This window comes from Geotrypetes seraphini, chromosome 4 (assembly GCF_902459505.1).
Source record: "Geotrypetes seraphini chromosome 4, aGeoSer1.1, whole genome shotgun sequence".
In the NCBI taxonomy this organism is placed as follows: domain Eukaryota; kingdom Metazoa; phylum Chordata; class Amphibia; order Gymnophiona; family Dermophiidae; genus Geotrypetes; species Geotrypetes seraphini.
Window position 1 is genome coordinate 212,485,458 of NC_047087.1, and position 18,789 is coordinate 212,504,246.

Here is an 18,789-nt window from a genome sequence, read left to right on the forward strand (position 1 = left end):
CCAGCTCAGTGTTGGCGTTAGCATCTAGCGCGCACGGCAATTCTGCGTGCGCTAAGGTGCGCTAAAAACGCTATCGCAGCTTAGTAAAAGGAGCCCTAAACCACTGGTTTAAGTGTTGTTAGGTTTATATTCTCTTTGAATTATTACTACAAATCTATAGCAAGTATTTGTTTTGCTTGTTTGAAATTTGAAAAATTGAATAAAAAAAAAAAATCCCGTCCTAAAGCTGAGAGCAATCTGGAATGCTCTAAAAGCTTGTAGAGATCAGCTATCACATCAAATGATTCTACAGTAATTCAAACAGACAACTAGGTTGCAATGATTTACATCAACAAGCAGGAAGGTATGAGTTCCTGCATTTTCTGTTGGGAAACAGTCAAAATGTGGTGATGGACCATTTATTTTATCTATTTATTTGCATAAACTTATATACTGCCAGTCACATTTAATATTACAGGGAAAGGAGAAAAAAGTATAGGAGAGATGAAAAACGGAAGAAGAAAGCATGAGGAAAAGACATGTTAGGGTAGGGAGAAAGAAAAGGAGACAGGAAGAGCTTCAGGTTCTGAGATTCATAACATAGGAGGTGAAGGTTGCTTGAAGAGTCCATAGGTGTGATGAAAAAGCCAGATCTTTGTCTTAAATTTTGGAAATGAGGGTTTAAAGACTGAGTTCCAAAGGAAGTGCGGTCTGGCATAACTAAAGTTTGAGTTTACCTCATTCATTGTATTTATTTATATGTCATCTTTTTACTACTGTTATGTCTTAAACAGGAAGGAGGAGGAAGGACGAGCAGTGCCTGTTGAATAAAGTGTATGTAATTCAGTATAAGGAGTTAGGAAATTTGAGAGACAGAGATAGAAGGCATGAGGCCTTTGTGAACTGGAGTGAGAACTTGATGCATGCCTACAATTTCAGCATTCACAGTTGTATTCATAGCTTGGCTGAAATGCAGATAAAGTTATACAAATAAATTGTCTATATAACTTCATGCATTTGATCAGCTAAATATTTACCTTCTTGTCTCTATTCTATTGGAGGATCTGTTGTTCAGTTGTAAGTGCTGATTGTGCATGAGACTCTTCTTACTGTATTGTTCTATCTTATATCAAGGTTTGAAGATTTCCTTGCTCGTAAGTGGTCCTCAGAGAAACGATTTGGCTTAGAAGGATGTGAAGTGATGATTCCTGCTTTGAAGACCATCCTTGATAAATCTAGTGAAACGGGAGTGGAATATGTAATACTAGGGATGCCACACAGGTACAATAGAAATTGTAATAAATGATATAGCTCTTGAGACAATAACTTGGGAATGTTGGGTTTTTTTTGTTTATTTTTTATTAGGAAATTTTTATTATAGCAAAAATATTCAGCACAACCGAAATGTTTGTATGAAACATCCAGTGGTTTAATATAGTATACACCTATACACTAAGGGGCTCATAATCGAAAGAGAAAAACGTCCAAAAACCGGCCTAAGTCGGCACTTGGATGAACATTTCTCAAAAACGTCCAAGCGCCGAAAATAAAAACAGGTTTTGGACATATTTCTAAACGACCTAGGCCTTCATAGTGCCGCTAAACATCCAAAGCTAAACGGGGCGTTTCGGGAGGCGTATCGAGGGCGGGAGTTGGGCAGGACGTGGGCCGGCTTAGACTTAGTCGTACAGCATGTAAAACCGAAAGTTTTACAACAGAGCTTAGACAGAACTTGGACGTTGTGACTTAGACCATGGTCTAAGTCACAAAAACCCACCTAAACTCACCAGATAAGCACTTCAAACACATAATACAGATCCACTCACACTACCCCAGTGATCACCAACCCCTCCCATCCCCATAAAAATTTTATTCACAACTTTAAATTTCAGCCTCCAGACCATCATCACCTGGCTGCCTGGCATAGGAAAGCCTAGTTGTCCAGCCCAGAGGCAGCTTAAGTCATCTTGGGGGTGGGTTAGGCATGCCCATAAGCCCCTGTAATCACTGCATTGATACTGAAACATATGCACTGCCCTATACACCCCCAAAACCCTTTTTTACTGGCATATAAGTGGCTCCTGAAGCCAAAGGCTATTGGGGTGGTAGATAAGTGGGTCTAGGGGATTCTGGAGGTGGTTTGGGGGGCTCACCGTGACCTATAAAGGAGCTGTAGGGAGGAGAAGACATGGTACCCTTTTTGTGAAGTTTACAGCAGTGCCTTGTAAGATACCCCACTATTTAGGTGGCATGTCTGGGTGTTCAATCCATCACTTTGCAGACCCCTCCCACGTCCAATAGGGCTTGTTCTAGGCGTTTTGGACTTGGACGGAAAGTTGGACTGAAATGTGGTATAAAGATGGACAATTTAGCGGCTTGGACGATCAGATCGGCAGGACGTATAATTAGATGATTTTCGAAAGTAAAAAGTTGGACGTCTCTTTCGAAAATGTGTCTTAGGCTCTTTCTAACTTTGGACGACTTGCAAGATGGACGTAAACGGACTTAGACGTCCCTTTTGATTATGTCCCTCCACTTCTTTAGTACAATGTTATAACATACTGAACATAGCTGGCCAACTCTATCCCCTCTCCCCCTCCCCATCCCCTTTCCCCAGCCACACAATAATAAGAAATAACAGAGAATAATAGTCTGGGCACACTCTATATCGTGTGCTCTATAGTCTTATCCCAAGTGAGTACACCATTGAACATAGGGATCCCAGAAAACTTGTTATTATATTATGGTGTATTGCTGTAAGTTTAGACAGTCTCGGATGCAGTAAACATAAGCTTCCCATTTGAGTACCAAGAAAACTCAGGGAAAAGTGACAAAGTCAAAACAAGATTTTTATTATAAAAATGTTCTAAATCACATTCTAATAATAAGTCCATTATAACAGTTGACAATCTGTACAAAATAATAATACAAGGGTTGATTCATAAGTCATGGCAACTATATTTTTTTCTCTTGAAAATGCACCAACTTTGGAAATCTAATATATATACCATATATTTGAAAGTGTATGACATATATTCTTAATATTGCCACCAGATGAGCCATGAGTACAGTGATCTCTAGCAGGGGAGAAGCAAAAAAAAGGTTCTATTCTTTCACCTTTATTGTTCAATATTTTTCTGTCCCCCCTCTTTACCCTCTGCCAGTCAATAGGCTTCTCTGTTTTTTTTCTTTATTAAGTTTTTTTTATTGAATTTTTTTTCCATTTAACAACAAGTGTCATAAATTTTCATACAATTATCTTAACAATACACTTGATATTTTTATAATTATTTATATATAACATTTCTTGTCTTATTTTTCTTATGGTTTTATATATCATATAATTGTAATTATTTTTCTTATAAAGTTATACAATATATATATTGTAATGATTTTATCTATTATTATTTAAATATGAACCTTTTCCCCCTCCCTTTATTACGTTATTTTCATGTAAGAATATCATCTATTATAATTTTTATTTATAATATATGATAAAGAGAATAATTCCCTCCCCTTAACCCCTCCCCCCCTCCTTCTTTATACTATTTTCTTATCATGGGAAATTGAAATTCAAATATTGCAATATTCTGTTAATGGTCCCCAAATTTTCTTGAACTTATTCATATATCCTTTTTGTGTTGCAAATGCATGTTCCATCTTATATATATGGCAAACTGAGTTCCACCAGAAATTATAGTTCAATCTGTCCCAATTTTTCCAATTACGTGTAATTTGCTGTATTGCTATTCCAGTCATTATAAATAAAAGTTTGTTGTTATTTGATGAGATTTGACTATGGGCTCTCATTGTAGTACCAAATAGAATTGTATCATATGTCAAGGCTACTGGATTTTCTAACATCCTATTTATTTGGGGCCAAATTGATTTCCAAAATGTTAATATGAATGGACAATAGAATAAAAGATGATCTAATGTCCCTGCTTCTAGATGACAATGCCAGCATCTATTAGACTTAGAGCTATCAATTCTATGTAAACGTGTAGGGGTCCATAGAGCTCTATGTAAAATAAAAAACCAAGTTTGTCTCATAGATGCTGACATTGTACATCTTATCCTCCAAGACCAAAGTCGTGGCCATTGAGATGCATTAATTTGATGCTTAATCTCAATGCTCCAAATACCTCTAAGACCATTTTTTTTTTTTTTATGTATAAATCCAGATATTAATTTATACCACATTGCGGCCTGGTGTCCCATGGAATCTATCTGAAAACATAAGAATTCCATACTATGATAATTATTAAGATTTTTCCATTCAGAGAACCCTGTCTGAATGGCCTGCTTCAATTGCAACCATCTGAAATATTGTGATTTATTTAAACCAAATTTATTTTGCAATTGTGAAAACTCAAGCAGTTTACCTTTATTTATTACATCTTCTAAAATACGAATTCCAGCCATCATCCAATGTTTCCAGATAATTTTAAAACCGCCAACTTTGATCTTTGGGTTAAGCCATATTGTTTGAGTCGTTGATTTAGTTATTGGAATAGGAGTTAGATTACTTATATATCTTATAGTTTTCCAAGTATCCATTAATATTTTATGATCTTTATATAACCTTGGCATTTGAATACTTATCACATGACTCAGACGTAAAGGAAACATTAATCTCCATTCTAACCAGAACCAGAACAGAATTCTCTGTTTTTGCTTTCACGGACAATATTCAGTTACTGCATCCTCTCAGCCCAGCAAACAAAAAAGAAATTACTGAGATCAACAATAAATTATATCAAATTAGGCTATGATTGAATGACAACACTTTGGACTGTAAACATGCTTTGACCTACTACATCGATTAGACAAAGCCTCATAGAACATTTCCCCAACTTTTCATCTCATTTGATCCTAACAAGTTGGGTCATCCTGTCACCAAACAGACAATATCCAACTGGTTGGCTGCCAACTGGTTGGCTGCTATACTCAGACCAGACTGCCTCTGGAGAGTTGTGTCACTGCTCACAAAGTCTATGCTATGGCAGCTTCTGTAGCTTTTCTCAGATCTTCTCCTATTGAGGAAATCTGCAAAGCTGCCATTTGGTCCTCAGTTCATACCTTCACTTTGCATTACTGTCTGGAAATTTTTTCCAGACAGGATGGTCACTTCAACCAGTCAGTTTTGCAAAATTTATTTTCTTAAAGGCCAACTCTCCCTCCATCCCTTCCTAGTTAGCTTGGAGGTCACACATCAGTGAGAATATGCCACCTGCTTGCCCTGGGATATCCAGGGACAGCAGGCAGATATTCTCACATCCCACCCACCTACCTGGGTTGGCTTCTTAGCTGGCCTATCTTAAGTGAGGGACTGCATGCCTACATCGGGCGGGAAGGCACTCGTGCATTTGCGGTGTGGGCTAATTGCGAACTTTCTAAACTTAAAGTTGCGATTCACTTTTCAAGTATCCATACCGGGGCTCCGTCGGTGATGTCACCCATCAGTGAGAATATCTGCCTGCTGTCCCTGGATAACACCTGTGTAAGTAACTGTGCTTAACATGAACAACAAAGTACAAGTACAAACTGTTTAACTGTTAACATCCTTCAAAGTAGGCTCCCAAGTTGTCTTGAATATTATTCAGTTCGTGAGGGACACACTGTGAATGCACAGTATTACAAGTCATTTCTACAGTACGGGAAAACCATCCAAAACTGTTGCACACCATTATCCTACATGTCAATGCTTTGAAGGATATTATCAGTTAAACATACTCATTCTCAAGCTGATTGTATGCTTGGTTTAGTGAAACAGCTAATATTTATTTTGTTAATATATTGTTTTGTTAATATAAAGAAAGGAAAAAGGGATTATCCCAGGACAAGCAGGCAGCATATTCTTGACTGATGGGTGACGGCACCGACGGAGCCCCGGTACGGACAATTTTAGAGTGATTGCACTCTAAGAACTTTTAGAAAGTTCTAGCTCAGCCGCACCGCGCACGCGCGAGTGCCCTCCCGCCCGACAGAGGCGCGCGGTCCCTCAGTTTCTTAGTTTCCGCGGAGCTAAGAAGACGCGTTTTCAACGGCTGTTGAAACTTTTTTCTACTTTGCCTTCCCGCTCGCGTAAACTTTTGCTTATTATTAATCTTATTTCTTTTCGGTTTCTATTTGTAAAAAAAAAAAAAAAAAAAACTTCATTTTTTCTTTATTTTAATCTTTCCCCGGCGGGGCCTTCTGCCACCATCGAAGCCTCGGCCTTCGATTTGGCTGAAGCCGTTTTTCCTTTCATGCCCCCTCAACCGGGTTTTAAAAAGTGCCAGCGGTGTGCTCGGCCTATATCTCTCACGGACCCACACAACTGGTGTTTACAGTGTTTGGGTCCTGAGCATCAGGCCTCCACTTGCACCCGCTGTGCCACTCTCAAAAAACGGACATTAAAAAATCGCCAAATTCAGCAGCGATTGTTGTTCGGTGCCGAGATGTCCGACCCCGTTCCATCGACTCCAGCTTCGGCACCGATTCAGTCGGCACCCTCTTCTTCGACGCCGCGTGATTCCGCACCGGCGTCTCACCAGTCAGGTAAGCCGGCTAAGAAGCCTTCCCCGCTGGAGCGTCCCCCGGTCTCGAGCGCAGTGAGCCCAATCCTGCCGACTGGGAGACGCCAGCGGAAGCGTTCCGCCCCTATAGAGGTGAGTCCCTCGACATCGGGCTCCTCATCTCCGGGGCGTCGAACGGCACCGCAGGTACCGCAGAAGAAAAAAGCGGTACCGGTGCCATCCCTCGATGACCGTATCACGGCCATCCTTCAGGTGCAGCTTAAGGACCAATTGAAACAGCTCCTTCCTGCTATCCTGGCTCCGAACCTTCCGGTGCCGGTCCGCACCGAGCTACCGGTACCGATTGTGGAACAGCCTGTGTTACCTGCTTCCACGACTTCGGTACCGCTTCAACTAACTTCATCGGTATCGATGCCAGTTCTTGCACCGGAGCCGAGAGCTCACCATCAATCGGTGCAGACTTCGGCACCGGTGCGACCGATAACTTCTCCTGACTCGATATCGATGAGGTCGGGTAAGTCGTTACACAAGACCCGACACTTACAATCATCGACACCTGAGTCTCAGGACCATACTTCCCATGTCAGGGATCCTGATCTGTGGGGAGACTCAGAGGAACCCTTTCTTTCTGAAGGCGAATGTTCCTCAGAGGAGGAGGATTCAACTGTCCCTGACCCATCCTCCAAACAAGTCACTTCCTCTTTCTCCTGCTTTTTAAAAGAGATGTGTGACTCCTTATCCATTCCTTTGGAAGCTGAATCCAAAAAGTCCAAAGCTTTTTTGGATGCCCTTGATTTTGACCAGCCTCCAAAGGAATTTTTGAAACTCCCTCTTCATGACATCTTGAGGGAGACTTTCTATAAGAACTTAGAGACTCCTTTAACTGTCCCAGGGGCCCCACGTAAACTGGATTCTCTATATAAGGTAATTCCCATTCCTGGGTTCGACAAACCTCAACTTCCACACGAATCCTTGACTGTCGAATCCACCCTTAAAAAATCTTCAGGAGCCAGTGTATATGCATCGGTACCTCCTGGCAGAGAAGGCAGAGCCATGGATAAATTTGGTAAGAGGCTCTACCAAAATGCTATGTTAGCAAATAGAGCTAGCAATTATGCTTTTCATTTTTCTTTTTATTTGAAGCATCTCCTTACCACCATGGCTTCATTCGAAAAGTACCTTCCTCCACGAAAACATCACTCCTTCCATACTTGCTTGTCGTCTCTTTTTCAATTACGTAAGTTCATGGTTAGATCCATATATGACACCTTTGAACTTACATCCAGAGCGACAGCAATGTCGGTAGCTATGCGTCGCCTGGCCTGGCTTCGGGTATCCGACCTTGATGTTAATCATCAGGATCGGTTAGCCAACGCCCCTTGCCTAGGGGATGAGCTCTTTGGGGAATCCATGGACTCAACCACACAAAAGCTCTCTGCTCATGAGACACGCTGGGATACCCTGCTTAAAAATAAAAAGAAGCCTCCTCCGCCTAAACCATATAGGCAGCAGTCGGCCTATCAACGCCACTTCACAGCTCGGCCATTACCTACCACTGCTCAGCAACCCAGGCGTCAAAGGCAGCAACAACGTCAGCCTCCCAGACAGCAGCCACAGCAGCAACCTGTGAAACCACCTCCTCAGCAGAAGTCACAGCCCTTTTGACTTCATTCTCCACAGTATAGCCAGTATTCCTATTCCTGCTCTCCTGCCTCAACCTATAGGAGGTCGACTTTCTCTGTTCCTCAGCCGATGGGAAGTTATCACTTCGGACCAATGGGTCCTCAACATCATCCAACACGGCTACTCTCTCAACTTTCAGACCCTTCCATCTCAAAACCTGCCAAAAGAGTCTGCTTTGAACAGTCCTCAATCTGCCCTCCTCATTCAGGAGGTTCAATCCCTCCTTCTTCTAAACGCTATAGAAGAAGTTCCTCAAGATCAAAAAGGGCAGGGATTCTACTCCCGTTATTTTCTAGTCCCCAAAAAAACAGGAGATCTCAGACCGATTTTAGATCTCCGCGACCTCAACAAACACCTGGTAAAAGAAAAATTCAAGATGCTTTCTTTAGCCATCCTTTATCCTCTTCTCAATCAAAACGACTGGCTATGCTCCCTCGATCTCAAAGAGGCATACACTCACATACCGATCCATGTAACCTCAAGACAGTATCTCCGCTTCATGATCAATCATTGTCATTATCAATACAAGGTGCTGCCCTTCGGCCTTGCCTCCTCTCCAAGGGTCTTCACCAAGTGTCTCATTGTAGTAGCGGCATTTCTACGCTCTCACCACCTTCAGGTCTTCCCTTACCTGGACGACTGGTTAATCAAGGCCACATCCGCTCAAGCAGTTCTACTGGCCACCAACCAAACCATCTTGTTTCTACGAATTCTGGGATTCGAGATCAATCTACCCAAATCTCATCTCATCCCCACTCAGAGACTTCAATTCATTGGAGCGATCCTGGACACACTCCTCATGAGAGCTTTCCTTCCATCCAATCGTCTTCAGACCCTTCAGTCTCTTTGTCAGCAGGTGCTTTCACTGCCTTCCATCTCAGCCAGGCAAATGATGGTACTCTTGGGGCACATGGCATCTACAGTTCATGTCACGCCCCTCGCACGTCTTCACCTGCGCACTCCTCAATGGACCCTTGCTACTCAGTGGTCCCAAGCGACGGATCCTTGCTCACGACACATATCTGTGACATCATCTCTTCGTCAGTCTCTTCAATGGTGGTTGGTATCCTCAAATCTATCCAGAGGTCTTCTGTTCCATCAGCCTCCTCATCAACTAGTCATCCACCGACGCCTCTCTTTATGCATGGGGAGCTCACTTGAACGAGTTCCAGACTCAAGGTCTTTGGACAGCCCAGGAAAAGAAGCATCAAATCAATTTCCTGGAACTCAGAGCGATGTTTTATGCCCTCAAGGCCTTCCAACATCTTCTCTTCCCTCAGGTCCTTCTGTTGTGCACAGACAATCAGGTTGCGATGTACTACATCAACAAGCAGGGTGGGACAGGCTCTCGCCTTTTATGCCAAGAAGCCCAAAAGATCTGGAATTGGGCCATAGATCACCATCTCTTCCTGAAAGCTATCTACATTCAGGGAGCACAGAATTCTTTAGCGGACAAACTCAGCAGAATTCTCCAGCCTCACGAGTGGACACTCGATCCTGTAACTCTGCAGTCTATCTTCACTCAATGGGGCACTCCTCAGATAGACCTCTTTGCAGCTCCTCACAATCACCAGCTGCCCCTCTTCTGCTCCAGACTTTACTCTCCTCACCGTCTGGCAGCGGATGCTTTTCTCCTAGACTGGTCGAATCTGTTCCTGTACGCCTTCCCTCCGCTGCCTCTCATGTTGAGAACCTTATTCAAGCTCAAGAGGGAACGAGCCACAATGATTCTGATTGCTCCGAGGTGGCCCAGGCAACATTGGTTTCCCTTCTACTTCAACTCAGTTCCAGGGAACCTTTTCTTCTTCCTCTGTTTCCTTCTCTGCTTACGCAACAGCAGGAAACCCTTCTACATCCCAACCTCCAGTCTCTGCACCTGACAGCTTGGTATCTCTCGGGCTGACATCTCATGATACTCTTTTATCTCAGCCTGTTCGTTCCATTCTGAATGCCTCCAGGAAACCAACCACTCTACAATGTTACCATCAGAAGTGGACGAGATTTTCCTCCTGGTGTCTTCTTCATCATCTTGATCCAACTTCTCTGGCAGTGGAGACTTTGTTGGATTATTTGCTTTCTTTGTCTGACTCTGGCCTTAAGTTCTCTTCCATCAGAGTTCACCTCAGTGCCATTGCAGCTTTTCATGAGCCAGTCCATGGAAAACTTCTCTCAGCTCATCCCCTGGTGTCCAGGTTCATGCGAGGGCTTTTCAATGTGAAACCACCTCTTAAAGCCCCTCCTGTTATCTGGGATCTCAATGTGGTTCTTTCCGCCTTAATGAAGCCTCCATTTGAACCTTTGGCTACCTCTCCTTTCAAGTTTCTCACTTGGAAAGTGCTTTTCCTTATTGCTCTTACCTCTGCCAGGAGGGTCAGTGAGTTTCATGCACTGGTCGCAGATCCACCTTTTACGGTTTTTCACCATGACAAGGTGGTTTTGCGTACACATCCAAAGTTTCTCCCTAAGGTTGTCTCTGAATTCCATCTCAACCAATCCATTGTTCTACCTGTTTTCTTTCCAAAACCTCATTCTCATTCTGGAGAACAAGCTTTACATACTTTGGATTGTAAAAGGGCTCTGGCTTACTATCTAGAGCGTACGAAACCCCACAGATCAGTTCCTCAACTTTTTCTGTCCTTTGATCCAAATAAATTGGGACATCCCGTTTCTAAACGTACGTTGTCTAATTGGCTGGCAGCGTGCATTTCATTCTGTTATGCTCAGACCGGACTGACACTGGAAGGTTCTGTCACGGCCCATAGAGTCAGAGCAATGGCAGCTTCTGTAGCTTTCCTCCGTTCCACTCCTATTGAGGAAATCTGCAAGGCTGCTACTTGGTCCTCAGTTCACACTTTTACATCTCACTATTGTCTGGATGCATTCTCCAGACGGGATGGACACTTCGGCCAATCTGTTTTGCAAAATTTGTTTTCCTAATGGCCAACCTTCCCTCCATCCCTCTTTTTGTTAGCTTGGAGGTCACCCATCAGTCAAGAATATGCTGCCTGCTTGTCCTGGGATAAAGCACAGTTACTTACCGTAACAGGTGTTATCCAGGGACAGCAGGCAGATATTCTTGCGTCCCACCCACCTCCCTGGGTTGGCTTCTTAGCTGGCTTATACTAACTGAGGGACCGCGCGCCTCTGTCGGGCGGGAGGGCACTCGCGCGTGCGCGGTGCGGCCGAGCTAGAACTTTCTAAAAGTTCTTAGAGTGCAATCACTCTAAAATTGTCCGTACCGGGGCTCCGTCGGTGCCGTCACCCATCAGTCAAGAATATCTGCCTGCTGTCCCTGGATAACACCTGTTACGGTAAGTAACTGTGCTGTTTAGTTGTTAAGCTTATTTCTAAGTGTAATTTGCTTATATGAGTTGCTCTTCACTCTATTGTACTTTCCCTCTCAGTTGTTGTGGGCTAAGAAAGATGTAAGCTGTTTTGCTTTAAAGGTTAAATTTATTGAGTTTCCTGTTAGATTTGTTTTCCATCTGTTTTGCCTGAACAAGAGATCTCTTGTAAAATTATGTTAAAATTGCAATAAATATAAAATTTAAAAAAAAACAAAAACAAAAGTGGTCGCAGAGATGAAGCGGGAAACTACAGGCTGGTAAGCCTCACTTCGGTTATTGGAAAGATAATGGAAGCATTGCTGAAGGAAAGGATAACAAATTTCTTAAAATCTAATGCGGATTACAAGATCTGAGGCAACATGGCTTTACTAAAGCCAAGCAAATCTGATTGAATTCTTTGACTGGGTGACTAGAGAATTGGAGATATGATACAGATGTTTAAATACTTCATAGGTATTAATATAGGACCAAATCTTTTCCAGAGAAGGGAACATGGTAAAACTAGAGGGAATAAGTTGAAGTTGCAAAGAGGTAGACTTAGGAGTAAAGGTGGTGGGTGCCTGGAATGCCCTTCTGAGAGAGGTGGTGGAAAGGAATATGGTGAGGATTTCAAAAAAACATGGGATAAACACAGAAAATCTGTAATTAGAAAATGAATAATATATATTGAAGAGCTAAGGCTGATACTGGGCAGACTTGAATGGTCTGTGTCCCATATATAGCAATTCGTTATAGGGTGGGCTAGGTAGGACATTGATGGGAACTCCAGTAACTTGGAACATGAGGACGTTGCTGGACAGACTTTACGGTATGTATCTGCAAGCGACAAGATGGTTGGATGGGCTGGAGTTAGCTTTGATGACAACTCCAGAAGTTGGGTCCTAAGGACAGTACCGGGTGTACTTTATGTTTTATGGCCCAGAAATATTAAGGAAAGAGGGGTAATTTAATTATGAATTTATAGTGCATGTAACTAATGGGCAGACTGGATGGACTGTTCAGGTCTGCTGTCATTTACTATGTTGCTATGTTTATAACATACTAGTTCAAATCCTTCAGAAATTGTGGGTAAAAGCGCCCTACTGAGGAGCAGATGTAAGCATATGTTTACATAATTTTGCCTCCACTTAAACTATTTATGCATAATTTGCATTTAAATTGTGCCTCCACTTAAGCATCCCACTTAAACTCTACTTAGAACATGCTTATACCAAATGCATGCCCAAGTTTGTGCGAGTTTGTCTTCATATGTACTTTTATGTGGGTATAATTTATAACAGGCGGTATTTGTGGAAATTGACTGTATAAAATAAATCACCAGATGGTATGAATAACATGAAGAAAAACCTGGCGAAGTTTGAAGAATGGTCTGAAATTTGGTAGCTAAAATTTAATGCTAAGAAATGCAAGGTCGTGCATTTGGGCTGCAAAAACCAGAGGGAATGGTACAGTTAAGGGGTGAAGAATTTATGTGCACGACGGAAGATCGGGACTTGGGTGTGATTGTATGTGATAATCTTAAGGTGGCCAAACAGGTTGAAAAGTTGACAGCGAAAGCTAGAAGGATGCTAGGTTGCATAGGGAGAGGTATGGCCAGTAGGGAAAAAGGAGGTATTGATACCTCTGAATAAGACTCTGGTGAAACCTTATTTACAATATTGTGTACAATTCTGGAGGCCGCACCTTCAAAAAGATCTAAAAAGGATGGAGTCGGTCCAGAGGAAGGCTACTAAAATGGTGTGCGGTCTTCGTGATAAGGTGTATGGGGACAGACTTAAAGATCTCAATCTATATACTTTGGAGGAAAGGTGGGGGATGGGAGATATGATAGAGATGTTTAAATAACAAAATATGAAAATGTCACTCACCAGTAGTGGACTCAATTTCTCAGATCCCTCATTAAATCCAAAAAGGTGGAGAAAAAGCCTCAAGAAATACTTTATCATGTAGCAATCATTGATGATTTTTAAGCTAGCGTTGTTTTTGTCATTGGTAAAAAAAACTCACACCAAAAGGAATGTAGGGATCTAGAGAGATACAAAACCATTACTATGCACAGTAAAAATAGTATAATTTTTAACTTTTTATTAATTTTCAAAAGAGCCCATTGTTCTAAAGGCAAAAACAGATGAAAGGTAGAAAAAAAGATATAACAGCTCTGATGGTGATGGGGTGGTGAAGGGGACGGTGGGCCGGGGACGGGGCAGTGACGGGGACAGATTTTTTTCCCTGTGTCATTCTCTAATGGTGAACTCTCTAAAGCCCACCCAAAACTGACTGTTCCCACCTGTACACCACAACAATAGCCCTTATTCCTGTAGGTGTCATCTTAATGTAGCTACAGTAGGTTTTGGAGGGCTCACTATACATTAGCAGCAAGTTAAAGCGACATCTGTACCTGGAACATTTAATGTGAAATTCACTGCAGTAACTCTTAGAGTGCCTCTCTTTCTAGACTCAAATGTCTGGGTTAACATCTGAAGCTGCTTGGGTTGAGAACTTTTCAGCACCCCCTTGTAATACAGGCTAGAATGTACTTTTTTTTTTTTTTTTACATCTTTAGGTGGTGGGATGGGATCAGTGACCACTTAATCCCTCCAGTGGTCATCTGGTCAGTTTGGGTACCATTTTAGCATTTAGATGCTTTTAAAACAGGTCTAGCTCCACCTAAAAAAAGCCCAGGATCTTTTGTTAAAGGGTTGATTATGTCTGAAGAGCATCCAAGTCCTAAGACTGCCTAAAACACACCTCTAACATTCCCCGTTAAGATTTGGATGCACTGGAGATAAAACAACCAGAACGATGTCTAGAAAGTCTGTTTTGAGAATGCCCACTTGGATGTTTTGACTAGTAAGAAGTCCAAGTGCTGGTTTATGCTGTCTTTTGGACATTTAACTTTTTTGAAAATGAGCCCCAAAGTATGGGATAAATAGAGTGACTGTTAAAACCCTAAACACCTCACTGGGCCATTTTGTTCTTTATCTATTGTCATTTATTTTGTTACTATGATGAAGAACAGAGAAGGAAAGCAACTCCTGATTGGTGAGCTGACTTTAATACAGGAAGAGGCGGTTGGAGCATACGGCGAGTGATTTCCTTCACTCGCTGGTGCTCCGGCTGTCCTCTCCTGCCGCTCCAGTTGTCCTCTCCTGGTCAGCGGTTCGCGGTCGGAAAATACTGCGAATGAGCGGGACCTCAAACTGCTGACAGCGAATTCGTGGGGGAGTACTGTACTTTGGTCAAAGTAGTTCTCCTGTTCCGACCCCTCACTTTAGTTCTTCCCCTCACCTATTCAACTGCAGTCTTGCTGCACACTGGGGGGGGGGGGGGGGGGGGCAGGGAGTTGTGTGGTTGTTTTTTTTAAACATTAAAACTGCTACACTGTTTCTCACTGGCTGCTCTCTCTGAATTCAGAGTTTAAAGTTGCTCCAGCCTCCAACATGATTTCAACTGGTAGGGGGCAGGGCTTACTCAGCTCCACTTCCCCAGTCCCTGCTCTCAACTCCTGTGTCCAATTGGATAGCACGACTGCTGCTGACAACACTGTGGAGGTTGGCTCTACTACTTGTCATGCTTCTATCCCCTGGTGATGAGTTTCCCCTGACTGTCACTGATTCTACCAGACTTTTTTTCAACAACGAGGCTGGGCTGAACATGTTATCCCCGCTTGCTGTGGGTGAGTGGGGGTGGTATGTTCCCTTTAAGCTGAACATGTGAGCAATTGCTCATACATTCTAGGAACGTCATTCGCAGATTTTAAATGGTTGCTCACAAAAATACTGGCAAATCTGGAAAATTGTTGGTTTTTAGAACTTGTTGCTCATACAAAAAAAAATTTTTATAACTTGTTGCTCACATGAAAAAAATTTGCATACACCCAACCAATCCTTAGAGGGAGCATTGATGGGGAGGAACTAAATGGGGGTTTTCAAAGTGCAGTGGGAGGGATAGTGGACACAGTAGAGCCCCAGATTAGTAGTATTCAACTTTAAACCACTATTCAACTGAATACGAATGTAGTTAGAGGACTGTTTGGGGCCGATTTGGTTTGAATGCGGATATTCAGTACAACCCTAGTTGCAATAAAGACAAGTAATTTAACTCAAACTTACAGAATACTGTAAGTTACTCATTCCTCTGCTGTTTTTAGGCACTCATATGGGTATTTATTGGATTACGCTAGTATTCTGTAACAGAACCCGGATGCCCAGATATTATTATAGAATTGGTCCTCACTATGGGCTCCTTTTATGAAGCCACATTAGCGGCTTCAACGCGTTTGACTTTTCATCACGCGCTAACCCCTGCACTAGCCTAAAAACTACCGCCTGCTTAAGAGGAGGCGGTAGCAGCTAGTATGGACGGCGGTTTAGCGCATGGTATTACACGCATTAAACCGCTACCGCGCCTTCGTAAAAGGAGCCCCATGTGTCCTCAGGGTCTCTAAATTGAGAAATCTATTTATAGAATTGTCTCCTTCGGGGTGGAGTGCTTTTTTTTTTGTTAAGAAAAAATTCTAGGCCACCTGAATGGGATAGTTTTGTCTATTTATGCATGTAAGAAATGGGCAAGATTGGGGTGTTCTGTGACTTGTTGGAAAATTATCTAAGTGATGATATGATGCGCATAAGATAGCAGGCATAAAATTAAATGGGATATCATCCATTTAACTTTTTCTTTGGGATGTTCAGTCTACTGAAAATATGTATAAAAAATTAAATGGATAAAATTTATGTGATGAGCTTGCAATTGAGAATTGGAACTTTATATATTTGGGACAATTTTTAAACTATTGAATGGCTTTGCAGTTATACCCATAAGATTTCCTTCTGAAAAAGGGTAGTGAACTTCAGATAGTGGCTACAAAGTACCCATGAAAATGAAAAACCTCATGCATGCTTCCTTTTCTGTGATCTCTAATACTGCCTCAGACCTGCCTACAGTTGCTAATGGGTAAAAAGCACACTTAGGGTCCCTTTTACAAAGCCCTGTAAGTGATGTCTGCCATGGTAAAAGGCAACCCATAGGAATTGAATGGGCTTTGCTGCATTACCAATGGCAGCATCGCTACTGCAGCTTTGTAAAAGGGGCTCTTAGAGATTTTCAATGGTGGTTTTTACAAAGGTAAACAATTTTTTTAATATGGATAAACTCTTTGAAAATTGTCCTCCTTATACTTAAACTGCATGCTTATTCTTGTTGGTTGTTTTGCAGAGGAAGACTGAATGTATATGGCTAATGGTGATCCGGAAGGAATTAGAGCAGATATTTTTGTCAATTTGACCCAAAATTAGAGGCATCAGATGAGGTAATGTGCCCTCATGCGGTTATCAGGCATATGCAAAAGGAATGCTCTACTTAGTTTTAGGACATAAAGAATTTAAATTTGGGTCATATACCAAAATACAGCTATACATGATGTTCTTAATTTAGGGTTAGATGTCTTTTAAAATGACCATTGTATTGCCTTAAGGTTATTAAAATTCAAAACCAAGATATGAAAAAGAATGTTTTACCACATTGTGTGACAATTTTCATAGTCATATGGAGGGAATATATACCAAATATTTGATCATTCTTACATATTTAAAATATTTAGGGGTCAATATTTGTCCATTGCAGTCAACATTTTTAAACACCAGTCACAGTGGTTTATTAAACAAAAAATAATCCAGTTATTTACATTACATTAAGAGATTTCTATTCCACCATTGCTGTCTGTGTAGTGAGGTGGTGTGGAATATCCAGATGGAAATACTGATGTTATAGTGGTTATAATCTGGTCTGCTGTCTAGCTCATGTATCTGGATTATGCAGGACAGCCCATTATCTGTCCTGAGATATGCGGATAATTTACCCAGATAGCAGACTGCCCTAGCATTTTCTGATTGTGCAGCAAGGTGAAATCAATAATTTTCAGTTTCACTGTTTGGATGGTGCTGCTGTAAATCTCTGGACATGCCATTCAGTGGCACTTATCAAATAAAGGGTACCTACTTTTCTTACAGAATAGACTTAAAATGGGTACCTGCTAATCTATTTATGCTAGGTGCCCTGCTAATGAATTAACCCTTGTGGAGGGTAATTCTATAAAGTAGTCACCTCTTTCTGTAAAGCAACGCTGCCAAGAAGTCACCTCTTTCTGTAAAGCAAAGTAGGCACCTACTTTCTTTATATGAATACTAGTGTAACAGGTCAAATATATACCAATATTTTATTGCAAGCACTTACACCAGCCATAGAGCTGGGTAAATGCTCACTCCTAAATTATGAAAGACTATGCATAAATCACAGTATTATATAATTTGTTTCTTTCCATCAGTCCATGCAAATTCTGTCCATTTATATTGTTTATGTGAACTTCACCTACAAGTATGCGCCATTGAAGACTGACATGTACTTAGCTAGAGATTGCTTATATATGCGCATATGTAGACACATAACACACATTTACCTATGTTCTTGCTACCACTGTTCCCTCTAAGTTGAGTGGTAGTCCTCCACCTACCACCCTGATAGTGGAGGCATTCAAGTGCGTACCAAGGGGGGGGGGGGGGAGGGGCGGTCCGCCCCGGGTGCCAGCCCTGAAGGGGTGCTCCTGGCCTTGCCGTTCAGCACCCCCACACACCCCCGAAGGACCGCTACGCCCCACTGACCTTCCTGCACCACCTGTGAAGCAGCAAGCAGCAGGATCGTGAGGTCAGCTATACCCTAAGCTGCTTGGGCGCTGCTTCCTGCGCCGCGGTCCCGCCCCTCCTCTGACGTCAGAGGAGGGGCGGGAACGAGGCGCAGGAAGCAGCGCAGGGATAGCTGACGTCGCGATCCTGCTGCGGCTGCTTCATAGGTGGTGCAGGAAGGTCAGTGGGGCGAGCGGTCCTTCGGGGGTGGTGGTGGTGGTGGGGACTGAACGGGCAAGGCCGGAGCAATAGGTAGTGCTGCTTCATAGGTGGTGCGGGGAGGCCAGGGGGGCGAGCGGTCCTTCGGGGTGGGGCGGGTGGGCAGGCAGGCAGGCATTCAAGGGGGAGGGGGGTGACAGGCAGGCAGGCCTTCAAGGGGGGGGGACAGGCCTTCGGGGGGGGTGCAGACCTTCAAGGTGGGAGGGACAGGCCTTCAAGGGAGGGCAGGCATGCCTTCAAGGGGGGACAGGTCTACAAGGGGGGGACAGGCCTACAGGGGGGGTGGGCAGGCCAACAAGGGGGGTGGGACAGGCCTTCAGGGGGGGTGCAGGCCTTCAGGGGGGGTGCAGGACTATCGGGGGG

General features: G+C 42.8%; 1 protein-coding gene across 1 annotated transcript in view; it reads left to right on the forward strand.

The window, feature by feature from the left end:
* Positions 1 to 18,789, forward strand: part of OGDHL (oxoglutarate dehydrogenase like) — a 297,827-nt gene that overhangs the window by 124,328 nt on the left and 154,710 nt on the right. The window contains 4 exon segments of the mRNA XM_033942954.1: positions 1,114 to 1,260; positions 16,745 to 16,766; positions 16,769 to 16,798; positions 16,800 to 16,838. Coding sequence (XP_033798845.1) covers positions 1,114 to 1,260; positions 16,745 to 16,766; positions 16,769 to 16,798; positions 16,800 to 16,838 — 238 coding nt within the window.